Source organism: Elaeis guineensis, chromosome 15 (genome assembly GCF_000442705.2).
Source record: "Elaeis guineensis isolate ETL-2024a chromosome 15, EG11, whole genome shotgun sequence".
Lineage (NCBI taxonomy): Eukaryota > Viridiplantae > Streptophyta > Magnoliopsida > Arecales > Arecaceae > Elaeis > Elaeis guineensis.
In genome coordinates, this window is record NC_026007.2 from 58,233,270 (window position 1) to 58,254,263 (window position 20,994).

Here is a 20,994-nt window from a genome sequence, read left to right on the forward strand (position 1 = left end):
GTCAAGCCACTTGAAACTTAGTCGACCCAATATCAAGGTGAGTTGACTAAGTTGATGAAACTCTGCTATCCAGACTGGTTTTTCTACTGGCTTGCTCCCTTCTTCTCATGTTCCCAAAGCTTGGGAGCACCACACCTGAGCTCATATTCTCTATCTTGGTGCTCCAAGTCCTTATGAACTCAACTTTTCTCTGCAAACCCATCCGTGCTACACACATCTGAAAGCTATCTCTAAGGAGGACCTTCGTGAGTGCATCCGACTAATTCTCCTTAGTATGGACCTTCATCGGCTCCACTTCACCCTCCTCCACCAGCTCTCTAATCTTGTGGTATCGTATGTCTATATGCTTTATCCTAGCATGATAGACAATCAGCTTGCTCTGCTCTACCAGCTGCAGAACACTTTGACTGTCACTATACAGTATCACCTTGCTTTGCTCTACCCCTATCTTAACAATTAGCCTTCTAAGCCAAAGAGATTCTTTCGCAGCCTCTGTAATTCTAATATACTCGGCCTCTATAGTAGAAAAGGCCGTGATTGGTTGAAGGGTTGATCTCTAAGACACCGGTCCACCAAACATGCAGAAGAGGTATCCCGTAGTAGACCTCTTTGTATCAAGATCTCCAGCATAGTTTGCATCCACAAATCCTTCCAGAGGACCCGAACCTTCATATATCTCCCTAGAGTTTTCCTCAAATCCTCCCGGCTGCCCACCAAAAACCAGACCATAGTCTCTTGTTCCCTGTAGATACCTCAATATCCACTTCAATGCTTTCTAGTGCTCCTTCTCAGAGTTAGCCATGTATCTGCTAACCAAGCTCACTGCATGTGCTATATCTGATCTACAGCACACCATAGTATCCATCATACTGCCTATAACATTTGCATAAGGAACTCTATCCATATACTCTCTCCTCTTCTGATTGGGAGCTTTGATACTTGGAGAAAGATAAGTAGCTTGACAATAGTGTCTTAATAGATTTGGCCTTCTCTATCTCAAACTTCTCTAGAACCTTCTGGACATACCCTCCTTGTGACAAATGGAGCACTCCTTTGCATCCATCCCTGCAAATCTCCATTCCAAGGATTTTCTTGGCTGGACCCAGATCCTTCATCTCAAACTCTGATGATAATGCTCGTTTCAGCCTTGTCATAGCCTCTATGCTTCTATTGGCTATGAGCATATCATCTATATACAACAGTAGATACAGAGCATCCTCTTCATCTATGTCCTTAACATAGACACAGCAATCATGTTCACATCTTATAAACCCCAGACTCAAAACAAAACTATCAAATCTATACCACTAACGAGGGGATTATTTCAGGCCATACAATGACCTCCTGAATAAACACACCTTATCCTCCTGTCCAATCTCCATGAAACCATCTGGTTACCTCATGTAGATCCTCTCCTCCAAAGTCTCGTGAAGGAAAACTGTCTTTACGTCCATCTGCTCCAATTCTATATCATACTATGCCACCAATGACAACAATACCCGAATCGAAGTGTGACGCACCACAGGAGAAAAAATTTCAATGTAGTCAATCCCTTCCCTCTGTATCCCTTTCCTACCAGCCTTGACTTGAATCTGACTCTATCTTGTTCGGAAGGTGTTTCTTTCTTAGTGAATACCCACTTTGAGCCTATAGGCTGAGCACCTTCTGAAAGATCCACCAACTATCATGTCTGATTTTTTTCAATGATTCCATCTCCATCATGGCCTACATCCATGACTCATGGTCTTCTCTCCATGGCCTCTTGTATAATTTTCTGGATCTCCATTGGTAGTGATGAGAGCATAGGAGATAGCCTCATCAATGCCATATCTGATAGGTCTTCTGATGGTATGCTGGGGTTTGTACAACGCCACTTCCACTGGCACATTCCTCCTGCCTGAATTTTGGGGCTCCTCCTGCAACTCCACCTGAATAGCTAGCCCTCCATACTGGTCCACCTGAGTAAGTCCTCTCCTACCCAGCTCCACCTCAACAGGAATACTCCTATAGGTAAATGTAGATTGCATGCCATCTGCCTCTAATAGACCATCACAATCCAGCTTCACTTCTCCAGATTTACCTGTACCCTCAAACTTGTCCAAGATGCTCCTCATCGAAAATAACATCCCTACTGATCACTGGCTTCTGTAACTGAGAATTCCACAGTAGATAGCCCTTAACTCCTTGTGGATATCCAATGAAGATCAGCTTCTAAGATTTTGGATCCAACTTACTTCGTTCGGTTGCCTCCACATGTGCATAGGCTGGGCAATCGAAAACCTTCAGATGGCCAAGCTCCACCTTCTTTCCACTCCAAACCTCCTCTAAAATACCTCCATTCAGCTTGCGATGAGGGGACCTGTTAATAAGAAAATAAGAAAATTATGGCATCACCTCAAAAAAACTTTAGAAGTGATGTCTGCAGCCTCAAACTCCATGCCTTCTCCATTAATGTCCGATTCATCCTTTCGCGACACTATTCTGCTGGAGGGTCATCTTCACTGTGTAATGACGTTTGATGCCATTTTTCTCACAGTACCTCCTAAACTCTAAGCTACTATACTCCCCTTCATTGTCTGATCTCAAGCACTTCACCTGTCTCTCTGACTCCTTTTCTACTCAGCTCTCCAAGCTCTGAACTGGACAAACACATCTGATTTCTCCTTAATCAGATAAACCCACACCTTCCTTAAGTAGCCATTAATGAAAGTGACAAAATACTTTGCCTTACCTCTAGCTGATACAGGAGCAGGTCCCCAAACATCCGAGTGCACTAAATCAAGTGCTCCTTCGCTTCATTTGGTACTGTGGGAAAACTTCACTCTATGCTGTTTGCCAAAGATGCACGGCTCACATAATTCAGTACCCTCCTTCAGGACTGGGATCATCCCTCTTCTGCTTAGCTCTATGAGCCCTCGGTCACTCATGTGACCCATCCAATAGTGCCACAGCCAATATAAAAGTTGCACCTCCTGTACCGCTACTAGCACCTTTGCACTATCACTGATAACTGAGCCCTCCGTTCTGTAAAGATTGTTACTCAATCTTCTACCTCTCATCACCACTAAAGCTCCCTTGGAAATCTTCAAGCATCCACTCCCAGCCTAACTACTAAAAGCATAATCTTGCTCCTCCAAGTAACCAAAAGAAATCAGATTTTTCTTTAATTTAGGTACATGCTTGAATTAGATAATATACAGATGATCCCGTTGTACATTCTCACCCTAATTATGCCAACTCCGGCCACCTTACAAAGATGATCATCTCCAAGACTGACACTTCATCGATCTTCTGATAGGTAGCAAACCACTCCCGATGAGAAGTATAGTGGTGTGAACATGCTGAACCTAACGTCCACGTAGTATCACCCCCTGTGGATCCATCTGATACAACCAGCAAGTCTTCTCCACTGCTCACAGATGCTGTATCATCATCCTTGCTGGCCTTCCCCTTTTCTGACTTCAAAAGAAAACAATTCCTCCTAAAGTGTCCAGGCTGACGACACTTGTAACAAGTCAAATTCTTCCTCTGATCCCAAGATTTAGACCTACCCTTGAACTTATTCCTAGCCTTCACCTTTGATCTTTTCTGTCTCTCATTCACAGCCAAGACCTTAGAGCTAGAATCTCCTTTGCAGATCTTCTCCCTTTGCTCGTTGGATCTGAGCACACCAACAACCTCTTCATAGTTTAAGATCTCCTTCCCATAAACTAAGATTGTTATGAGACCGTCATAAGAACCTGGGAGAGAACAAAGTAACAACAGGGCCTGATCTTTCTCATCAATCTTCACATCCAAGCTCATCACCTCAGAACAAGCCTGATTGAACTTCTGAATATAGGCGACAAGATCTCCTTCGTGCATCCTCAGACTGTAAAACTGCTTCTTCAACCACAGCTTATTGGTCATGTTCTTCCCCATGTAAGTATTCTTCAGTCTCGTCCTGACCCCCTTTGCCGTGGTCTCTGCATAAATCTTGGGTAATACCTGATCGGCCAAGCATATCCTGATAGTATTCAAAGCAATCTCCTCCAACTCTTCCCAATCCTCAGTACTGATCCTATCTGATTTTTCCCTAACCAAGATCTTGTAGATCCTCTGCTGAACCAACAAATTTTTTATCCTTTGTTGCCACAGGATAAAGTTGCCCTTGCCATCGAACTTCTCAAAATCTACTTTGAATCTGCTTGGCACCATGACTACAAGCAAGCCACAAGCAATCCTAACACCCTTCTGCAATCACACACCAACAAAAAACAATCCTTCCAAGAAGATCTTATATGCCCTAGATCCTCTTACCAATCTTCTGTATCACTTCTCCATGTAATAATTCTCCACCTCAAATAGGAGACAACTACAAAGAAGACAAGAAGATTTAGGATAAAATCTGGTGTAGCAAATCCTGGATGCAGGAATCCTAGGCTTCTTCCTTTCCTCCACGCAACACCGCTCTGATACTAGATGTTGGAAATTCAGACCCTCTAACGGACTGACGTGGGATCTGATGATCGGCCAGCAACAAAGGATGAACACCTAGATTGAATGCGAAAGCACACACAAGTGGATTTGAAAGAGAAAAAAAAAGTGTTTCTGGGAGAAAAAAAGCTTTATTGCAATGCATTCGGCATTACACAACCTTGATCTATTCTCCTGTATATGTACTATACAATAGGATCAAGCCCCAAGCTCAAAGAAAAACTCCCAAACCCAAACAGATCTACATACAATTTTGAACCCGTGAAACTGAGTCGCTCAGCTGGGACTAAGTCGACTTACTTCAATCACTGAATCGACCTAATCCCAAATTGGATCGACTAACTACAGTTTTACCCATAGACATCCGAAATTTGTACTCTCTGTTCTCTTCTGCAGTTAGTCAACTCATCTAGAATTGAGTCAACTCACCTGCCACTGAGTCAATCCACTTCTGGATTGAGTCGACTCAGTTGCGTGCCGAACAAAAACTCCTGAAACTTAGCTCTCTGTCCTGCAACCTCCCTAATATCTAGTTGACCCACCTCTGAATTGGGTCGACCCACCTAAAACTTAGTCGATCTAGTATCAGGGTGAGTCGACTAAGTTGCTGAAGCTCTACTATCCAAACTGATTTCTCTGCTGGTTTGCTCTCTTCTTCCCTTGGCCTTTCTTCTTATATTCTCAAGACTTGAGAGCGCCACACCTAAACTCACACCATTAGGGTCTAATCCCAAGGTATGATGGCCCTTTTGAAATAGTGAAGATTGGGAATGTAACATATCGATTGCATTTGCCAAAGAGATTGAAGGTACATTTAACTTCTTAATTGCTTAAAATCTTATTATGAAGATACAGATCCTCCATGAAAGTAAGTGCAGCATACCCCATCCACCACAAAGCAGCAGCCTAATAAGGTGGAAGAGATATTGGACCACCGCACATTAGGACAAAGCAAAAAGAATAGAAAGACAGAATATTTGGTTCAGTGGAAAAAAGAACCAGAAAGCGAGGCTAGCTAGGAGAAAGAGAGCATGGTGGCAATTTGGAGAGAAGATTCAAGAGTACTTGTCACACCTTTCCGAGGATGTCGGGCTCTTCGAATGGAGGTGGTTTGTTAGACCCTTACTAGTGGCTTACACAGATTAGCGGGGACTGGTGCCTTTGCCGTGCCAACATTGGATGGGCAGAAGCGTGGCTAGAGCTCTCCTGCAACAAGACACCATCAACTGGTCTGATGCTCGGATGGTCGGAAAAGATAAGCATGTGTGAAGATGGGCAAAGGCACGTGCAAAGGATCGGCACAAGCAGACATGTGCTGAATCGGGCGAATGCACAAGTCTAAGTGTGCACAGTAGGACAGGTGACCCCGGACAATGAGATGCATGGCCATGCACTGCAAGACGTGTGGGCACGCACAGTGGGACATACAGGTGCATGCTGCAAGATATGCAGCTAGGTGCACAGCATGTCACATAGGCATGCACGATGGGATGCACGGACATAGTAAGTGGGACTCATGGCCAGACGTGCTGTGGGATGCGGGACTCATGCTAAGGTACACGCAAGCATGTGCAAGGGGACTCGCTTCCAGGTGCTAGATGGTTTTCTAGCAGTTCCAAACTCATTGGAGCAGTTGTCTCAACTTCTTGGAGCGGTTGATAATAGTTGGCAGCGATTTTGAAAAGTTCCCAGTAGTTAGGGGAGTTGTCCACAGTCTCTATTAATATTCATGCTCGCTGACCATTTGCAGCAAGCCATGGGAGCACCTCCTTAATGAGATTTAGAGACTTTAGGTGGATCTCTTGTATTCAGATTGTGGAAATTGCAATAAAGAGATGTGTGTAATTCTCCCTATATGCCTTAAGTATTTGCTTTTGTTTGGCTTGGTGCTGCAATCCTTGGGGCAGGGCTTGTGAGTTGGCTGACTAGATGAGGCGTCCAATGCCGCACAAGGCTAAAGTTCTTGCGAAAAATTTTGATGCAAGAATTGGCCCTATGACAGTTACCATGGTGAGGAAGTTCAATATATTCCTTAAGAAGACATTGCAACCACATTAAATAAACCAACTAGCCAACTAAATGGGTTATTCCAATTAAATATTCAACAATCTAATATACTTGCTGGATGATAGGTCTACATATTTTGTTCCTTGACAACTAAAAAAAATCTTCAAAAGTTGGTATAATAGATAAGAAGATATTCATGATCACAAACAAAGAATATTATTCATCTTTTTACAAGAATGTTTCCAACCTCCAGTCAACCTACAACGGCAAAATAGTTTAGAACATGAGGCTTCATAATTCTCTTGTCCATTGTCCTATAAGTTCAAGTAAAGGTTTTAGTTCCTTATCCAAAAAAACCAAAGCACTATCCAAAAGACATCTACACTCTATACATAATAAATAAAAGATCGATATGAATTAAATTATCTTAATTTTAAAAATTCATGGTTCGTATGAATTGGCTAATTTAACTGAGATGACCACAGGATGCAAATATTAGCTTCAGTGCAAAGTGGTGAATTAAATCAATATTTGAGAAGGGGAAAAAAGCAAACTAGAAATGAGTATAGAAGATTTTCAAAAATGTTCTTGCCATTGCAGTACTATTTTTGGATCTGAAGAATACTCCCGTGGTTCAAGTAGACATTTGTGAAACCTTAAAAGTTTGTATAATATTTCTTGTTTCACTTCTCATTTGTCCCATGATGAATAGAGCTCATTGTTAAACTTTTTCTTCCTAGTCTAGACTACTCGTTAATCTAGAAGCAGCTTGGAGGGTTTCAACCTGATTGTGTGAGCCTAAATTGTACAATTGATGAATTAGGTTTCTTGCATACCATTTGGGCTTCTAGGTTTTATTGTAAGCCCCTATCTTGCCCATAGTTGTCTTTGTAATTTACAGAAGATAATGTAAGGTTGAGATCAAACCTCCTTTTTCCCAAATTGAAGGATCATATGTTAATCCATAAAGTTAGCCTATTAGAAACAGACGAAATCTGTAAACTAAAGTTAAAATTCAAAAAAGGTAGCTTTCACATGGTTGCAGCCTTGCAGGTATGTAAACTATGTACCAGAATAAGAACATGCTTTCCAGCCTAAAGATCTATTTCATAGGGGTAATAGAAGCAAACTGCAATAGATTTGTATAAAAACATGCATTTTGGTTTCTTGTATGAGCTTACATATATATGTCTTGGATAAAGAAAACATGTACCTGGATTGGGTCTAGGAATTCATCAGGTATCTCCCCAAGGGCAGCCTCAGCATCCATTGCTTCAGAAGCTGCTTCTTTGGCTTTAACACCAAGCTGAACAAATTCCTGAACGATCCTTCCATCTTCGCCAATTTTCCATAAAATATCAGCTGCAGAAGCAAATAGCTGCAGCAAAGTGAAAGCTATCAGAACACACACTATTACTAGGCATAAAAAGGTTGATTTATGGCATAATTTTGTGCAGACAATAACAGCTCCTCTACAGACATACTTTCTCATTATAAGAGCGCCCATCCTTTGAGATTGCAGCTGGAAAGATTTTTTCCTTGTCACCCCTTGCAATATGAACATATATCTTGGCAATCTTCCAATGAACCATTCACAGATTAAGTTCTTATTCAGAATAAGAAAACAAGCTAGTTCTATTTGCACACTATTAGTCAATTATGTAAGAGATTGGATGAAGATTCAAATGTAAAAGCACCAAGGTCTTCTTGATACTAACTTGCTTTAGCAATTGCTTTGGTCTAAACTCATATTTTTCTGGATCTCTCACACTAAGAGATTTTCGTTGAGGGCCAGCAAGTTGTAGAAGGAAGTAGTTCAACATGCTTGCCACCCTTTCTACCTGAAATGAGGAGACAACAGATGCAAAATTTATTCATGCATAACATGAAAAAGAAGATTTTAGCTTGATGCTGTACTACAGAATATGAAATGAAAAATATATACAAGTCAAGACAAAAGAAGATGGGAGAAGACTGTTAAATTTATCAGGATCTACAAATTAGAAAATTAGAATACCAGTTAAAATAACAACCAGAAGAAGATTAGGTTTCAAGCAGTTGATTTATGTTATTTAGATGTTGAGTGTGATCAGCTGCTACGAGGTGGATCTGGGCATAAAATATGAAATATTTCTAGTTACAACTTCTGATTGGTCTCTACGAGGCAGCCAGTTTACTCTCCAGTGAAAAGTACATGTCTTGAAGAAGCAGGAAAAAATAAATATATGCATGGAGAACAACAAGATTCCAATTAATTGGTTGACTTCAGCTTCAAGAATCATTGGACTAAAAGAATGAACATGTGTTAGTATAAGTAGATCACCATTTCTGGAAGAAGAAAAGGAGCAGGAATTTGTTCGGATGTGAATGCAAGCATCCCAACATCCTCATTTGCCAACTTCATATCAAATCGAACAATCTGGTAGCATCATGTCGTAAATGTGTAAGGCAATGTCTGTCATCTATAGCAAAGTTCACATAAAGCATGGAGATAAAATATGCTTGTCAACAAAAAGAAGATCTATGAAAACTAATTAAAATCTCACATTTTCTCGTGAATGAAACAGACGCATTCTCTCCTCCCTCTCTTGAGCTGGCCTTCTTTCCCATTCTGCAGAATCAGCCATTTCTGCTTCTATTTCTTTGAGTTCAAGAATTTTATTTAAACTCTCATCAAGAAGATAAATGCTATCATTGATAAGGAAATTCAAAAAATTCAAATAAACTCCCTTCTCCTCTTCTCTAGCGATCTGTATCATTATACAGAAAGAAATTAAAATGCCGCAGCATGGGTAAATGTCCAATATTTAATAATAAAATCGGAATGTACCATAGAACTACTACCAAGAGGGTCATCTTACTTGTCTCCATGTATTGCGATGACTAGGCACATTCCACAGATATTCTAGAAGTTCAGCAATATTGTGGCGAATGGTGAACTTATCAAAGAACTGCACAAGTATGATACAAGCAAATGAACAAGCAAGAAAGAAAACAGTTCTCTCTTATGATTTGGGCCAATAAAAAATCATAATGTGAATAAAGAAATGTGAAACCTATTCTGTAAATTACAAAAAATACAAACTGTAAAATTTTCACCTGTGTATGAGAGCCAGTAAATTCAATGTCCACATAAAGTTTTAGAAGATTTCTAACTAAATAGTCAAGAGATAATTGATGCCCTTCAAAAAGGGAGGCTGTAGAAGATAAGCCACTGGAAGGTCAAAGAAACAAAATAGTTACATAAGCAACATTCACCCACAAACTCAACTAAGTAAATAAATCATGCATCTTAGCATTCAATGTAATGGAAATAAAGTGATCCACCTTCTTTGCGGCATCCAGCAATTCAATACTTCAACCATCTTGGCTCTCAGATAAGGATTTTTGACATAAGATGGACTTGCCATGAACATGATAATAAAATTCAAAAAATCATCCTGGTGGAAAATTAGTAGAACATGAACTCTGAGTACCACATCATGATTTGAAAGGTATGAGAAATTAATACAAAAATCCTCTCCTATAAAGAAAAAAATAGACATATTGAAAAAGTTTAGAAGGAAACCCACCAACACAACTCCTTCCAAAGCTCTTGGGATTCGAGAAGTTAAAATAAGTAAATCCACTGCATCATCAACAAAATGCTCTGGGATGCATGCAAATTCCATAGGGCATTTTGATGGCAATGGCATTTTAAATCCACCAACTAGACCAACCAACCACACAACCATTAATCTGTAGAAAGATAGCGCGCGTTGAAGCAGTGTCCCATCCTTCAATAAAAAGATGCATAATCAGGCATCACATGGATTTGTGCTGACCAGTAACAACTACTCTGAAAAGTGAGTTAAGATATCATGTGTGTGTTAAGCCAGCAAGTAATAACAACAACTAGAACCACACTTCAATAAAAGAAACTATCTTTGTCTTAGGAGGCCCAGGTTCAAAAATCCCCATTTTCTTGCACAAGTTTCTTGCTGCTGCTGACCAACTACTTTTCAGAAGAAGAATCTTTAAGTAACAATGATTGTTCTAGGCTATGGGCTGGCATATCATTTTCAGTTAGATCCATGCCTGAAAAACTTACATTTTCATCAAAATTGTTTAGCATCAGATGGTGTTCAAAGTTATTTGATTATAAATTTTACCCAAAAAAAGAGAAGGATACTTTTGCTGTATACACATAGCAAGTTGAATATCTTGAAAGAAAACTTGGTGAAATGCCCCCAAGCAAAAAAAAAAAAGGCCAATCAAATAATCCTGAACGGTAGGCCAGACACAAGACAGATGTTAAAAGTATGTCTTCCACAGCTTTGCTCAGAAAGCACTCACAAGTCGCAACCACCACACCTACTCAGCACCCCAACCAATACCAGCAACAGTACAATAATTTTTAGAGGTTCACTAGCAAGAAAAAATGAAGTCACAGCCATTCAGGTTAAGGTGCTTCATCACAGACGTAAATCAAAAGGACAAGTATGCCAAAAGGAAGATCTCAATACTAAAAAAAATCCATCAAGTAGTAAATATTCAAATCATTAAAGGGAAGGTAGTTATTCAATTTTTGGAGCAAGGGACTGCAGTCTCAACAAGTTACATATCCAGAAAGTTTCTAAGGCATACATTCTCAAATGACACCTTGTGCTTTGCATGTGTAGACAGAAGGTGTCATAAAGCAATCATAAAGGTTTGTTGTGATTATATGTAGGATGCAGATGAAATTTGTGGCAATAACAAGCCAAATAAATGAACCCACATATTGAGCAGATATTACATTCGCTTGAGTTATAAACCCAGATAATGAACATACGATTAGCACCTACCAGATACATGGTTTAAAAAATGTCTAGTTAGATAGCATTTGAATGCAGTTAGGTAGCAGTTGGCAGTCAAGTGAAAAAGAATCGATGCAAAAACTCATGATGAAAAAGATCATGCTGATGATGATGAAAGAGCAGTAGTTGTAATATGCAATATTTAATGAGTGCTACATAGAAAAGGATAACCATCTGATTTCAACAACATACTCTTAGTATCTGAGCTTCATAGCAGAGTTTGTCCTGTGATAATATCTCGATTGCTTTTTCCAGTCGTTTTATATCAGCCTCAAGTTGTGGAGAAGCACCTTGATCTCTCATGGCTTTATATGTAGATAAATCTTCTTCACACCTTGCTAACTCCTAAAATTTTATAAGCTAAAAAAACTATTAAAAGAATTTTGATCTAATACCAATGACCATAAAGAATAGGACAACATCTCTTTATGACTAAAGCCATTAGACTGCAGTATAAATTACCTTCATGTTAAGTCAATTAAGACACGGTTGACAGAAAATCAATATATAAGTTTGTCTTATATCTTGTGAATGTCAAGACTTCATTAAAGGCTGCTTTCAAATAACTACAGAGAAACACGAAGTTTTTTTTTAAAGGTAGTTTTAAATATTGGACATAATAGTCACCAGCATATTGATGTCCTAAAGTAAGAAAGAATGAAAATTATGTCATATGTTTTACTTAAGCATGCAATACGATGTATCAAGCTCAGATGTTCTGCAGTAATAATAGTGCAAAATGCATCCAATGCAAGTTGAATCTTTCAATAAATCAATGCACTTCCAGCTGCATGTCACACCCCAGACATTAAGTTGGATTTGCAGCCAGGCAGAGCCCATGCATGTGTGTTGCACATCTATAGCATAATCTATGCTGCTCCAAGTTGGAGCTTAGACTAAGCCTTGTGCACGGTGAAAAGAAAGGAAGGCTAGTTAATGGATGAACGAAATACCTATTCAGGGTAAGTGAAAAAGAAGATGGGAACCAGTTGGAAGTAGGTCAGCTAATTGGCACTCCTCTCCTACTTGGAGAGGTCCGCCTTCAAACCTGGATGGTGGCATGCCCATCATGTTTCTCCAAAAAGAAAAAGAAAAAAAGAAAAAAAAAAAGAAAAAACAAAAACCACAGAAAGAGGATAAGAAGAATTTATTCATTTCATGCGCATGCCTACGCTTCATCACACCACTAAAAACATGTCAAAAAAGAACAACAACATGATAATAACTAAATACATTGATTCTGAGATATATGGACTTAAGGACATTGTGAACAAGACCTTAGGTGAAAAAATCACACATCAAGTTGAAAATTCAAGATTTTGCATCCATAGCTTCTGCTAAAATAGTTTCATGGATGCCTATCATTTGGAAAAATCATTGTTTTAAGCAGTGATTTTAAAATATTATAACAAAAGCAATGGTTCATGAGGATCCAAATTAGATAATAAAATATAAAACAAATATAAGTAGCTCCCAGCATATATTGTGCATGCATAACATACAATCCTAAAGATGTTTTATGAATGGTCACAACCAAGGTATGCTGAACCGGTACCATCGGCCGTTTCGGTCGGCCGGCGGTACAGTTCGGTATGATTTCATACCATACCAAACCGACAATCCGAACCGGAAGAAAAAAAGAGAGATAGAGAGAGAAAGAGGAAAACAAAAAAGAGGGAGGGGAGGAAGCCGGCGGGGCCGCCGGACGGCCTCCGAGTGGCCGCCGTGGCTGTCGGAGGGCGCAGTCCACGCGCGCGGCGCCGCAGGCGCGAAACAGGGGCATCGCCCCTGTTTTGCAATTTTTTTAAAAAACATGGTTTTAAGTGAAATCGGCAAACGATTTGCCGGCTTCACGATTTTTATTTTTTTTAAAAAAAAATTCTTAAGTCGACAACCCAGTTGCCGACTTCATAAGTTTAAAATTAAAAAAAAAAAAAGAAGAACGGGGTGGAGCCCCTCCGGGGCTCTACTCGCTCGACCGCCCTCAAGCCGTCGGCGTCGGCTCACCGGCGACCGGGAGCCTCGCAATGCAGGCACCGTCCGTCCGATAGGTTCTCCACCCCCCCTCCGAGCGCTCTCTCTCTTTTTTGCTCTCTTGAAAGCCCTATCGGGCGATACGGGGCTCGAAAGCCCTCCGACGGCCGCAGCCGGCCACCGCTGGCCTTCAGCGGCTCCCACCTTCCTCCCTCCCCTCCCCTCTCTCTCTCTTTCTCACTTTCTGTTCTTTTTTCTTCGATACCGCCGGTGTACCGATTTTACCGGCCGAATCGTGCCGGTTTCCCGTCGGTCTGGTACGAGATGGGGTGTACCGGCCGGTTCGGCACGGTATGGCAAACTTTGGTCACAACAGTTCTTTTTTTTAAATTCTTGCTGCTTTAAGATCCTAAAATAAAAATTTTATATTACTAATTTTAATTTCTGACAAAATTAAATAAGAAAAAAGTCCAGACACTGTTATGTCAATGCCATAAGCCATTATATGCCACTACGAGAACTAATTGACCCTAATGGAGTATCCAAAAACAAATTATTAAAGTTTTTTAGTCTTCAAAAAATGTTCAGTTTATAGCTTATTGATGGTTTTAGTGCACAACTGTTTTTTTTTTCCCCACTATTCACAAGAAGGACGTGTACATCAATTCTCCCACCAAAGGTGAAAGAGGGTTATATGAAAGTGAATAACAGTATGGCCAGTTTTTGCATTATGGACCCATACCAGTGAGCATGGTGTACCATAACAATTTGTGACCATACACACACTTGGTATGTCCATATACCAACATATGGTACAATTGCCGTCCCAACTCCAACAAAGTAAGATACAATTAGCATACCATGCTGACACAACTTGTACCAATAAGTTAACAAATAAAAGGTCAGGAACCAAGAAACAAAAGGTACAATTTGGTAAATCCCCATCACCTAATTATGTTAACCCCTAAGAAAACAACATTTGAAATGTAGTCACATGCATAGGTGGCATGAAGACAACCAATAGAGATTCACCAAGTTGTATGCTATCACAGCATTTATACGAGCATGTAAGCAGTGCTCAAGAGTAAACAGAATGTGTTCTACAGCAGTATTTATCGAGATATATGAACATTCTCACAAATATATCCTCCAACTTACAAATGTACAAACACGGTAGCAAATAATGGCCTTATTGCCCATTTAACATTGCAAGAACTTCTATAATGGTTTGAGGCGGCTCCAGCTCCACAATTTTATAATGTGCCTTAAAAATTATGGCTGTTTAGTCATGTGTCATTATCATTATCTTATCTATCATAGGAAACACTACCTGACACAGTCACTGGACATACGATCTGCTATTGTTTTTTATATCTTATTCAGATACAAGCTTTTTTTATGATGTTACATTGTTATGATCCATTATTTGGGCTAACAACAACCATTATAATGCAGCGAAGAAACAACAAAGAAGATCCTTTAATTTTTGAATTTGGTCAAATGATAGTTCCCTATACTGTTCTTCAAACTGCTTCTACCAGTTTTAGGCCATATGTCATATTCCTGCATCGACTAATTAAAGGGGTGCCGCATGGATTTATAAGCCCGGGCCAGTCCTCTGCTCAACAATTACGGTTTTAGATTGTGAGTCCATGACAAGTGGTATTAGAGCCAGGTCTAATGTGCTTCACAGTCTTACTAGTCATGTGGGCCCTTACTAGGGGATACTAAGGTCAAGTAGGACTCAATAGTGTTGTGTGGGACCTGGGCCATGGATGGGTTCCCACCTCGAGTAGGAGCCAATCCATGATGAGGGTGTCACAAGGTTGAGTAAGCGAGATTGTCATAGTTGCACACTGGATAATTAAAGGGGTGCCACAGTGAGTTTATAATCTTGGGCTGGTTCTCCACTCAACAGCTTGATAGGGCTATGAGTCCATGACACAGTGGTTAATATTTGAACCATGGGAATTTAATCTTTGGGCATCTTACAATCACACCCTTCATAAATGGCATGCTCCAATTTTACATGGAATAGCAGGTTGGCAACAACTTCCAAGAGCCCCAGACATGCAACAAACTCACTTTAACTGATTAGAAAATGCTAACAGTGACCTGCAATTGCAGGTCTTGTGGTTTTAGTATGGAAAAAGTGGGTTTGGCTTTAAAAAATACTAATTTTATCATTATATACTCTGAAACATCTAATGCCATGCACACATTTCTTGTCATATAATTTATATGAAAATTTGATACCAGCAACTGTAAATATCATATTTTGCAAGTTCTACGATTAATGCCACCATTCAAGACAAAGGCAAAATAGTAAGAAACGGAGGCTGCAATGAAAAGAGGCAGGATAACCAGGCAAAGTTGAATGACATAAGCCAATAATGCAGATACTCTATAGCATACCTGAGCAAGATGTTTGAAGTCTGACAATGCTTTCATGAGACCCAAGTTAAGTACTCTTGCAGTCATAAAGAAACATTCACATATAAATGAATATTTATTCTTTCTTGAACAACCCATCAATGGCTTTGCTTTAGAAAGGGCAACACTCTCACTATTACAACCAGAGCTGGTAGCTTCTTGGGATTCTAATACACGGTTACCTTCCCCAATGTTATTGATATGCCCATCAGTCTTCTCACAGTTTGCATTATCTATCCATGCTGCAACCTCTTCAGATGATGCATGCATTGCTGTCAATTGTCTAATATAAACAGTGGCCACTAATTAGAAAACAAAATAAATAAGTCAGCAATAAAAATAGAGCAAATAGATTACAGACTCACCTAAATTCTAGACGATTGTTATAAAATAAATATTTTGGATCAATTTTGTCCCTTTTTGTTGTAGATGCATCTAGAAAGGGTTCACAAAGCCGAAGCATTACCGCACTAAGATTCACAAACATTCCAGAACTGGCACATGATATTGGATCAACCTGTGGCATGATTACATAACATGGTGATCACCATAATCAAATCAACAAAAGTGAAACATGAAAAAGAAGGGGGGGGGGGAGCACATAACATAAGATATTGAAGCGCATCTATTATACGTTCTTATCAATAATAATTTTTTGATCATTACCTGCATGCGGGACCTTGCTGAGTTTTTTTTAATTACCTCAGCAAGATATTCAAGAACTTTTTCCCTTGTATCTACATTTTTCAGTAGGGCAAGAAAGACTTCCCCAAGGCCATCATATAAAACATTCATGACTGTCCTGATTGTTGTGTAAGATGATAACAAATCAGCTGGTCGACGCGTTGATGCTTCAGAGAAGCATTGCTGGCTGTTAAATTATTAAAAATGTAAAGTAATGAGGAAAGAGGAAAGACATATATAATTAGCATGAGAACATGTACATTAGAGTCTTATTGAACTAAATACGTAATTGAGAATGTCGTCTCGTCTTGACAAGTGGAAATCATTCTTGTCATATTTTAAAAGCAGGTTAGTTGGAAATGATGTGGTCTACAAGGACATGTTTTTGTAGACCATGCTTCCAAAATGTGTTTCCTCAATGATTGGCTCCATATTAACCAGAAATCAAGCCTCCACTTACTAGCATGCATTTCTTAAAAGGAAAGAAGTTACCTTATTTTTGTTGAGATATACTTGAAGTATAGCCAGTTTTATAAGAGGGAAAGGGGCAGGTGATGAGTTTTGATATAATTATTTAGCAAATAAATTGAAACAGAATCCTGGATCACCAAAAAAATTGATATAGATAGTCTAGATATAAGAAACCTCCCATACTAAATTCCTTTTAATGCTCCATGTGAAGAAGTAGGTTAAGCATTTAAATATTTCATGATGACAAAAAAAAAAAAAATTCTTGGTACAATGACTTAAAAGATGCCTGCTGCAAAATATTTTTCTCACTAGAATATTTTTCTTGCCTAAATGTCAGCTGGTGAGAGATTGATATATTCACAAATAATAATAATAATATATAATTTATTTTTAGCAAACAAAAATTGTCGACAGAATAGATACACGAAATTTGTGAATAGCATGTGAAAATTATGTAACACAGTAAGAATTTAAATGCAAGAATGTGATTAAAAATGTTTGCACCAAGGAATTAACAGCCACTGGCACAAGGCCAGCCAATGGCAAACATGGCAAATGCCTCACCATGCTCTGCCACGCTGACACAGATATCATGCCATGCCAGAAAAGAAAAATGAAAAGACCAAGAGCCCAGTTATAACTAAAAATTACAAAGTGCCTTATTGTCATGCCAGCCCAGAACTGGGAATTTGGACTGGCCTAGCCTAGACCAACACTAGAAACCATGACTTGCACCATGAGTAATATAGCATTTAAGAAAGGCAACAAAGAGATGTTAAACATGACATAAATATGTGGGATAAGGTATCTTGGTTATAGCAAGCTAGTCTATAATCTAGCACTTGCACCCATTCTCCATTTGGATGAGGTACAAATTTCAAATCTCCGAAGGTGCTTTTCCAAGTGTTTGACCTACACAAATCTCACATCATTTCTTCAACAAATGAGCAATGGATTCCCAACCATTGTTCTATAAAAAAAAAAAAGGAAAAAGGAAAAGGGTTTCTTGATTAAACTATGGTTACAAGTACCTAAAAATCTAGGCAAAACTCCAAAAAGATGTTTTATCTATGCTTTTTCTGGTAGTGTTTTCTCTATCCCTTTGAGGAGGGGCCTTGGCGCAACAATATGGATGCTCAACAGTGGTGTTTTCTCTCTACATGCGGGGTAAGGCTGCATACATCTAACTCTCCTAGACGCTACAGTGGCAAGAGAGTTGTGCACTAAGATGCCCTTTAGTTTTTCCTCTATGCTTTTATTAGGTAGTATTATGTTAAGATAAAAGTATTAACCATTAGGACAGATTTAAATAGTCCTAAATATCTTACAATTGGTATACCCAAAATATGAACAGGAAACATATCTATTTACAAATATAAGTACTTTTCGATGTAGCGAAGTTTTATTTTGATTCAAAGGCTAATTTTGAGTCAAGTTCTGCTTAATTAGAGTCCTAGATTTTTGTAGGTGAATTGAGGATCCCTTGGGATTGGAAGCTAGATTTTTCAGAAATTTTACACTTCTAATTAGTGGCCTATCAGAATTGGCATTTCTTGTATGATTTATGGGCAGTTCATAATGAACTTGTTTCTTTTCTAGTTTATTCCACATATTTCTCTCCAGGTCCAAGTCCTCCAATCAACTTGGCTTCCTTCTTCTTCTTCTTAATCAACTTCTCATGCTATACATGCAACACTATTCAAAGTTGTGCTGCATTTGGTATGATGCTGATCTTGAAGCACAGGCATCCACTTTGAAATTCATGAACACATGGTGGATAACACCAATCATGACAAATAGTTTCAACAAGATGAAAGCAACCTTGATCAAAACTATTATGCGATCAGTGACATACAGCAATCTCTTAGTAGCATCCAAGAGAAACAAACTCAGCATACCATACAATTTGGTCATCTTAAGAGCCAGATCGACAAGGCATTATAAAAGTGAGAAAAGCACAATTCAAGACTTAAGACCAACCAAATCAAAGGGTTTAAAATCTCAAGCAACACTTGACCCCGTACTAGTACCGGCCTATTATAATGTCAGTAGGTGGTACCGTACAGTAAGATTCAACTTACCGAACATTAGGATGGTACCACATACTGGTTCAATACCGGTATGGCACAGTACGCCCAATACAGTATGGTACCATACAGCAAACCTTGATCTCAAGATTTTTCATCTCATGTTGGAAAAAGAATAGATCTACTTTTTAACAAGGAAACTAGCCCCTAGGAATAACCTAGGACAATTACCTGCAGAACTTAAGATCCAAGAGAACATTTGCTGAAATCCAAGATAGAGGATACCAAATGAGAATTTTTGATAACCAAGTGCCTACCACCTATAAAGCTAAGTCCTATAGACAGACTCCCTTTGTTTGTGATTCTTGCAGACAATGCAGGATGCATGTCAAACAGAGAGAAACTATATCCAAACTCTTTTCTGAAGATAGTGAAACACAATTTTACTTGATTATTTGACAGAATAGATTCATAACAGAAATATATTTATCCTCACCAGAAATGCTTCCATCTTATTTGCCACCATATTCAAAAAACTCCAACAATCAATCGGAACTGCATGTGCTGTTATGCATTTGGTCTTATAGATCCAAAAAGAGAGCACCACACTGTCCTCAGAATCATACTCCTTAATTTTTTTCACCTTGATTTTTCTTAGCATTTTGAAATGCTATGCATGAGCCTTACAAACATTTTGAAAATGCACTTCCATTTCATTACTTTTTCACAGCGTGTCACACCTTTGTATTTTTACTTTGCAAGTAAAATATGATAAACTCATCCCAACATTTCTTGCTCTCTATAACAGATTTATGTCCTTGTCTTCACCCTCATAGAAACAAATGGTGGTCAACATTTGAGAAATACTTCCTTTCTTGAAAAGACAGAAATTATAACCTCTGAAATGGTCACCATTTCCACTGAATTTAACCACCTAGTGTTGAAGAAAGAAATCATCCCATGACATCTCTTATGAAACAATCTTCGGTCAAGAAAAGATGCATCAACTCTAACAGTTTGAACAGTTACAAAGTCTGGTACGCTTGACCCAATTAGTAGCTCCTACAAGTATATTGTCTAGAATTATCACTCTAAAGTATAATTTGTGGTTTTTCAAATATACAAGATGCAATATTTCAATGAATGCATTTTTAAACAAAAATCATACACCACAAAATCGTCAAACTTGGTCAATGGCAGTAGGATGGTATAAAGCTTGCTAAGAGAACCAGCAGAAAAGACAAGATTGAGATTGGTATATGCTAAAGCTTGTGAGTTCCAAAGAATGTCCAACAACAAGGAGAAGATTTTAGTTTGTGACAATGGCATGGTCATTAAAATGTTTCCCCTAAAGGAACAAAGTTACAGAATATAATGGACAAGTTTATAGTGAAGCATGTAATTTAGGCAAAAATTCATAAAATGCAGGTTTAATAATTTTTGGCATTGAAGCATTTAAAGAAACAAACTACCACAAGAAGAGGGCCACATAAAGTAATAAAGTTATCAACTTTTTTTTCAAGAAACATGGTGTTGACATCACCACAAGGCTTGAACCATGGTTGCCAAAGTCAGAGGCGGTGTCAGGTAGGGAGCAAGAGGTGCTAGCGCAAGAGCAAGAGTGGGAGTGGGTAGGGGTGGCAATTTTATCCGACCCACTGGATACCCGACCCGACCCAAATAAGGTGGGTTTTATCCGATCCGACTGGAATCCAGGGCGGGCATGGATTCTAGAGAAAATATCCGAAGTCGGTAAGAGTGAGAGTGGGTAGGGTTGACAATTTTAGCCAATCCACTGGATACCCAACCCGACCCGAGTGGGGTGGGTTTTATCCAACCTGATTGAAATCTAGGATGGGTATGGGTTCTAGAAAAAATATCCAAAGTGGATTTGGATCGGATACAAGTAATGGTATGCCCCGATCCAAACTTAATCCAATATAACCTTAATATATTTCCTCCATTCAAAATTATAATGATTTTACATTGTTTACATATACCAAGCCCGACCAACCCCTCTTATATACCAATCCGACCTGACCCGCATCTCTATTTGACCCAACCCGACCTGAGACGGGTACAAA

General features: G+C 39.1%; 1 protein-coding gene across 1 annotated transcript in view; it reads right to left on the reverse strand.

Annotated features, from left to right (window-relative positions):
• Nucleotides 1-20,994, reverse strand: part of LOC105032245 (probable ubiquitin conjugation factor E4) — a 30,696-nt gene that overhangs the window by 6,996 nt on the left and 2,706 nt on the right. The window contains exons 2-14 of the mRNA XM_010906630.4: nt 16,395-16,599; nt 16,094-16,245; nt 15,711-16,011; nt 11,514-11,666; nt 10,056-10,259; nt 9,811-9,923; nt 9,583-9,697; nt 9,345-9,434; nt 9,030-9,233; nt 8,807-8,902; nt 8,202-8,324; nt 7,968-8,060; nt 7,697-7,861 (exon numbers count right to left, since the gene is read on the reverse strand). Of these exons, the coding sequence (XP_010904932.1) occupies nt 7,697-7,861; nt 7,968-8,060; nt 8,202-8,324; nt 8,807-8,902; nt 9,030-9,233; nt 9,345-9,434; nt 9,583-9,697; nt 9,811-9,923; nt 10,056-10,259; nt 11,514-11,666; nt 15,711-16,011; nt 16,094-16,245; nt 16,395-16,599 (2,014 nt within the window). The remainder of the gene's footprint in view (nt 1-7,696; nt 7,862-7,967; nt 8,061-8,201; nt 8,325-8,806; nt 8,903-9,029; nt 9,234-9,344; nt 9,435-9,582; nt 9,698-9,810; nt 9,924-10,055; nt 10,260-11,513; nt 11,667-15,710; nt 16,012-16,093; nt 16,246-16,394; nt 16,600-20,994) is intronic.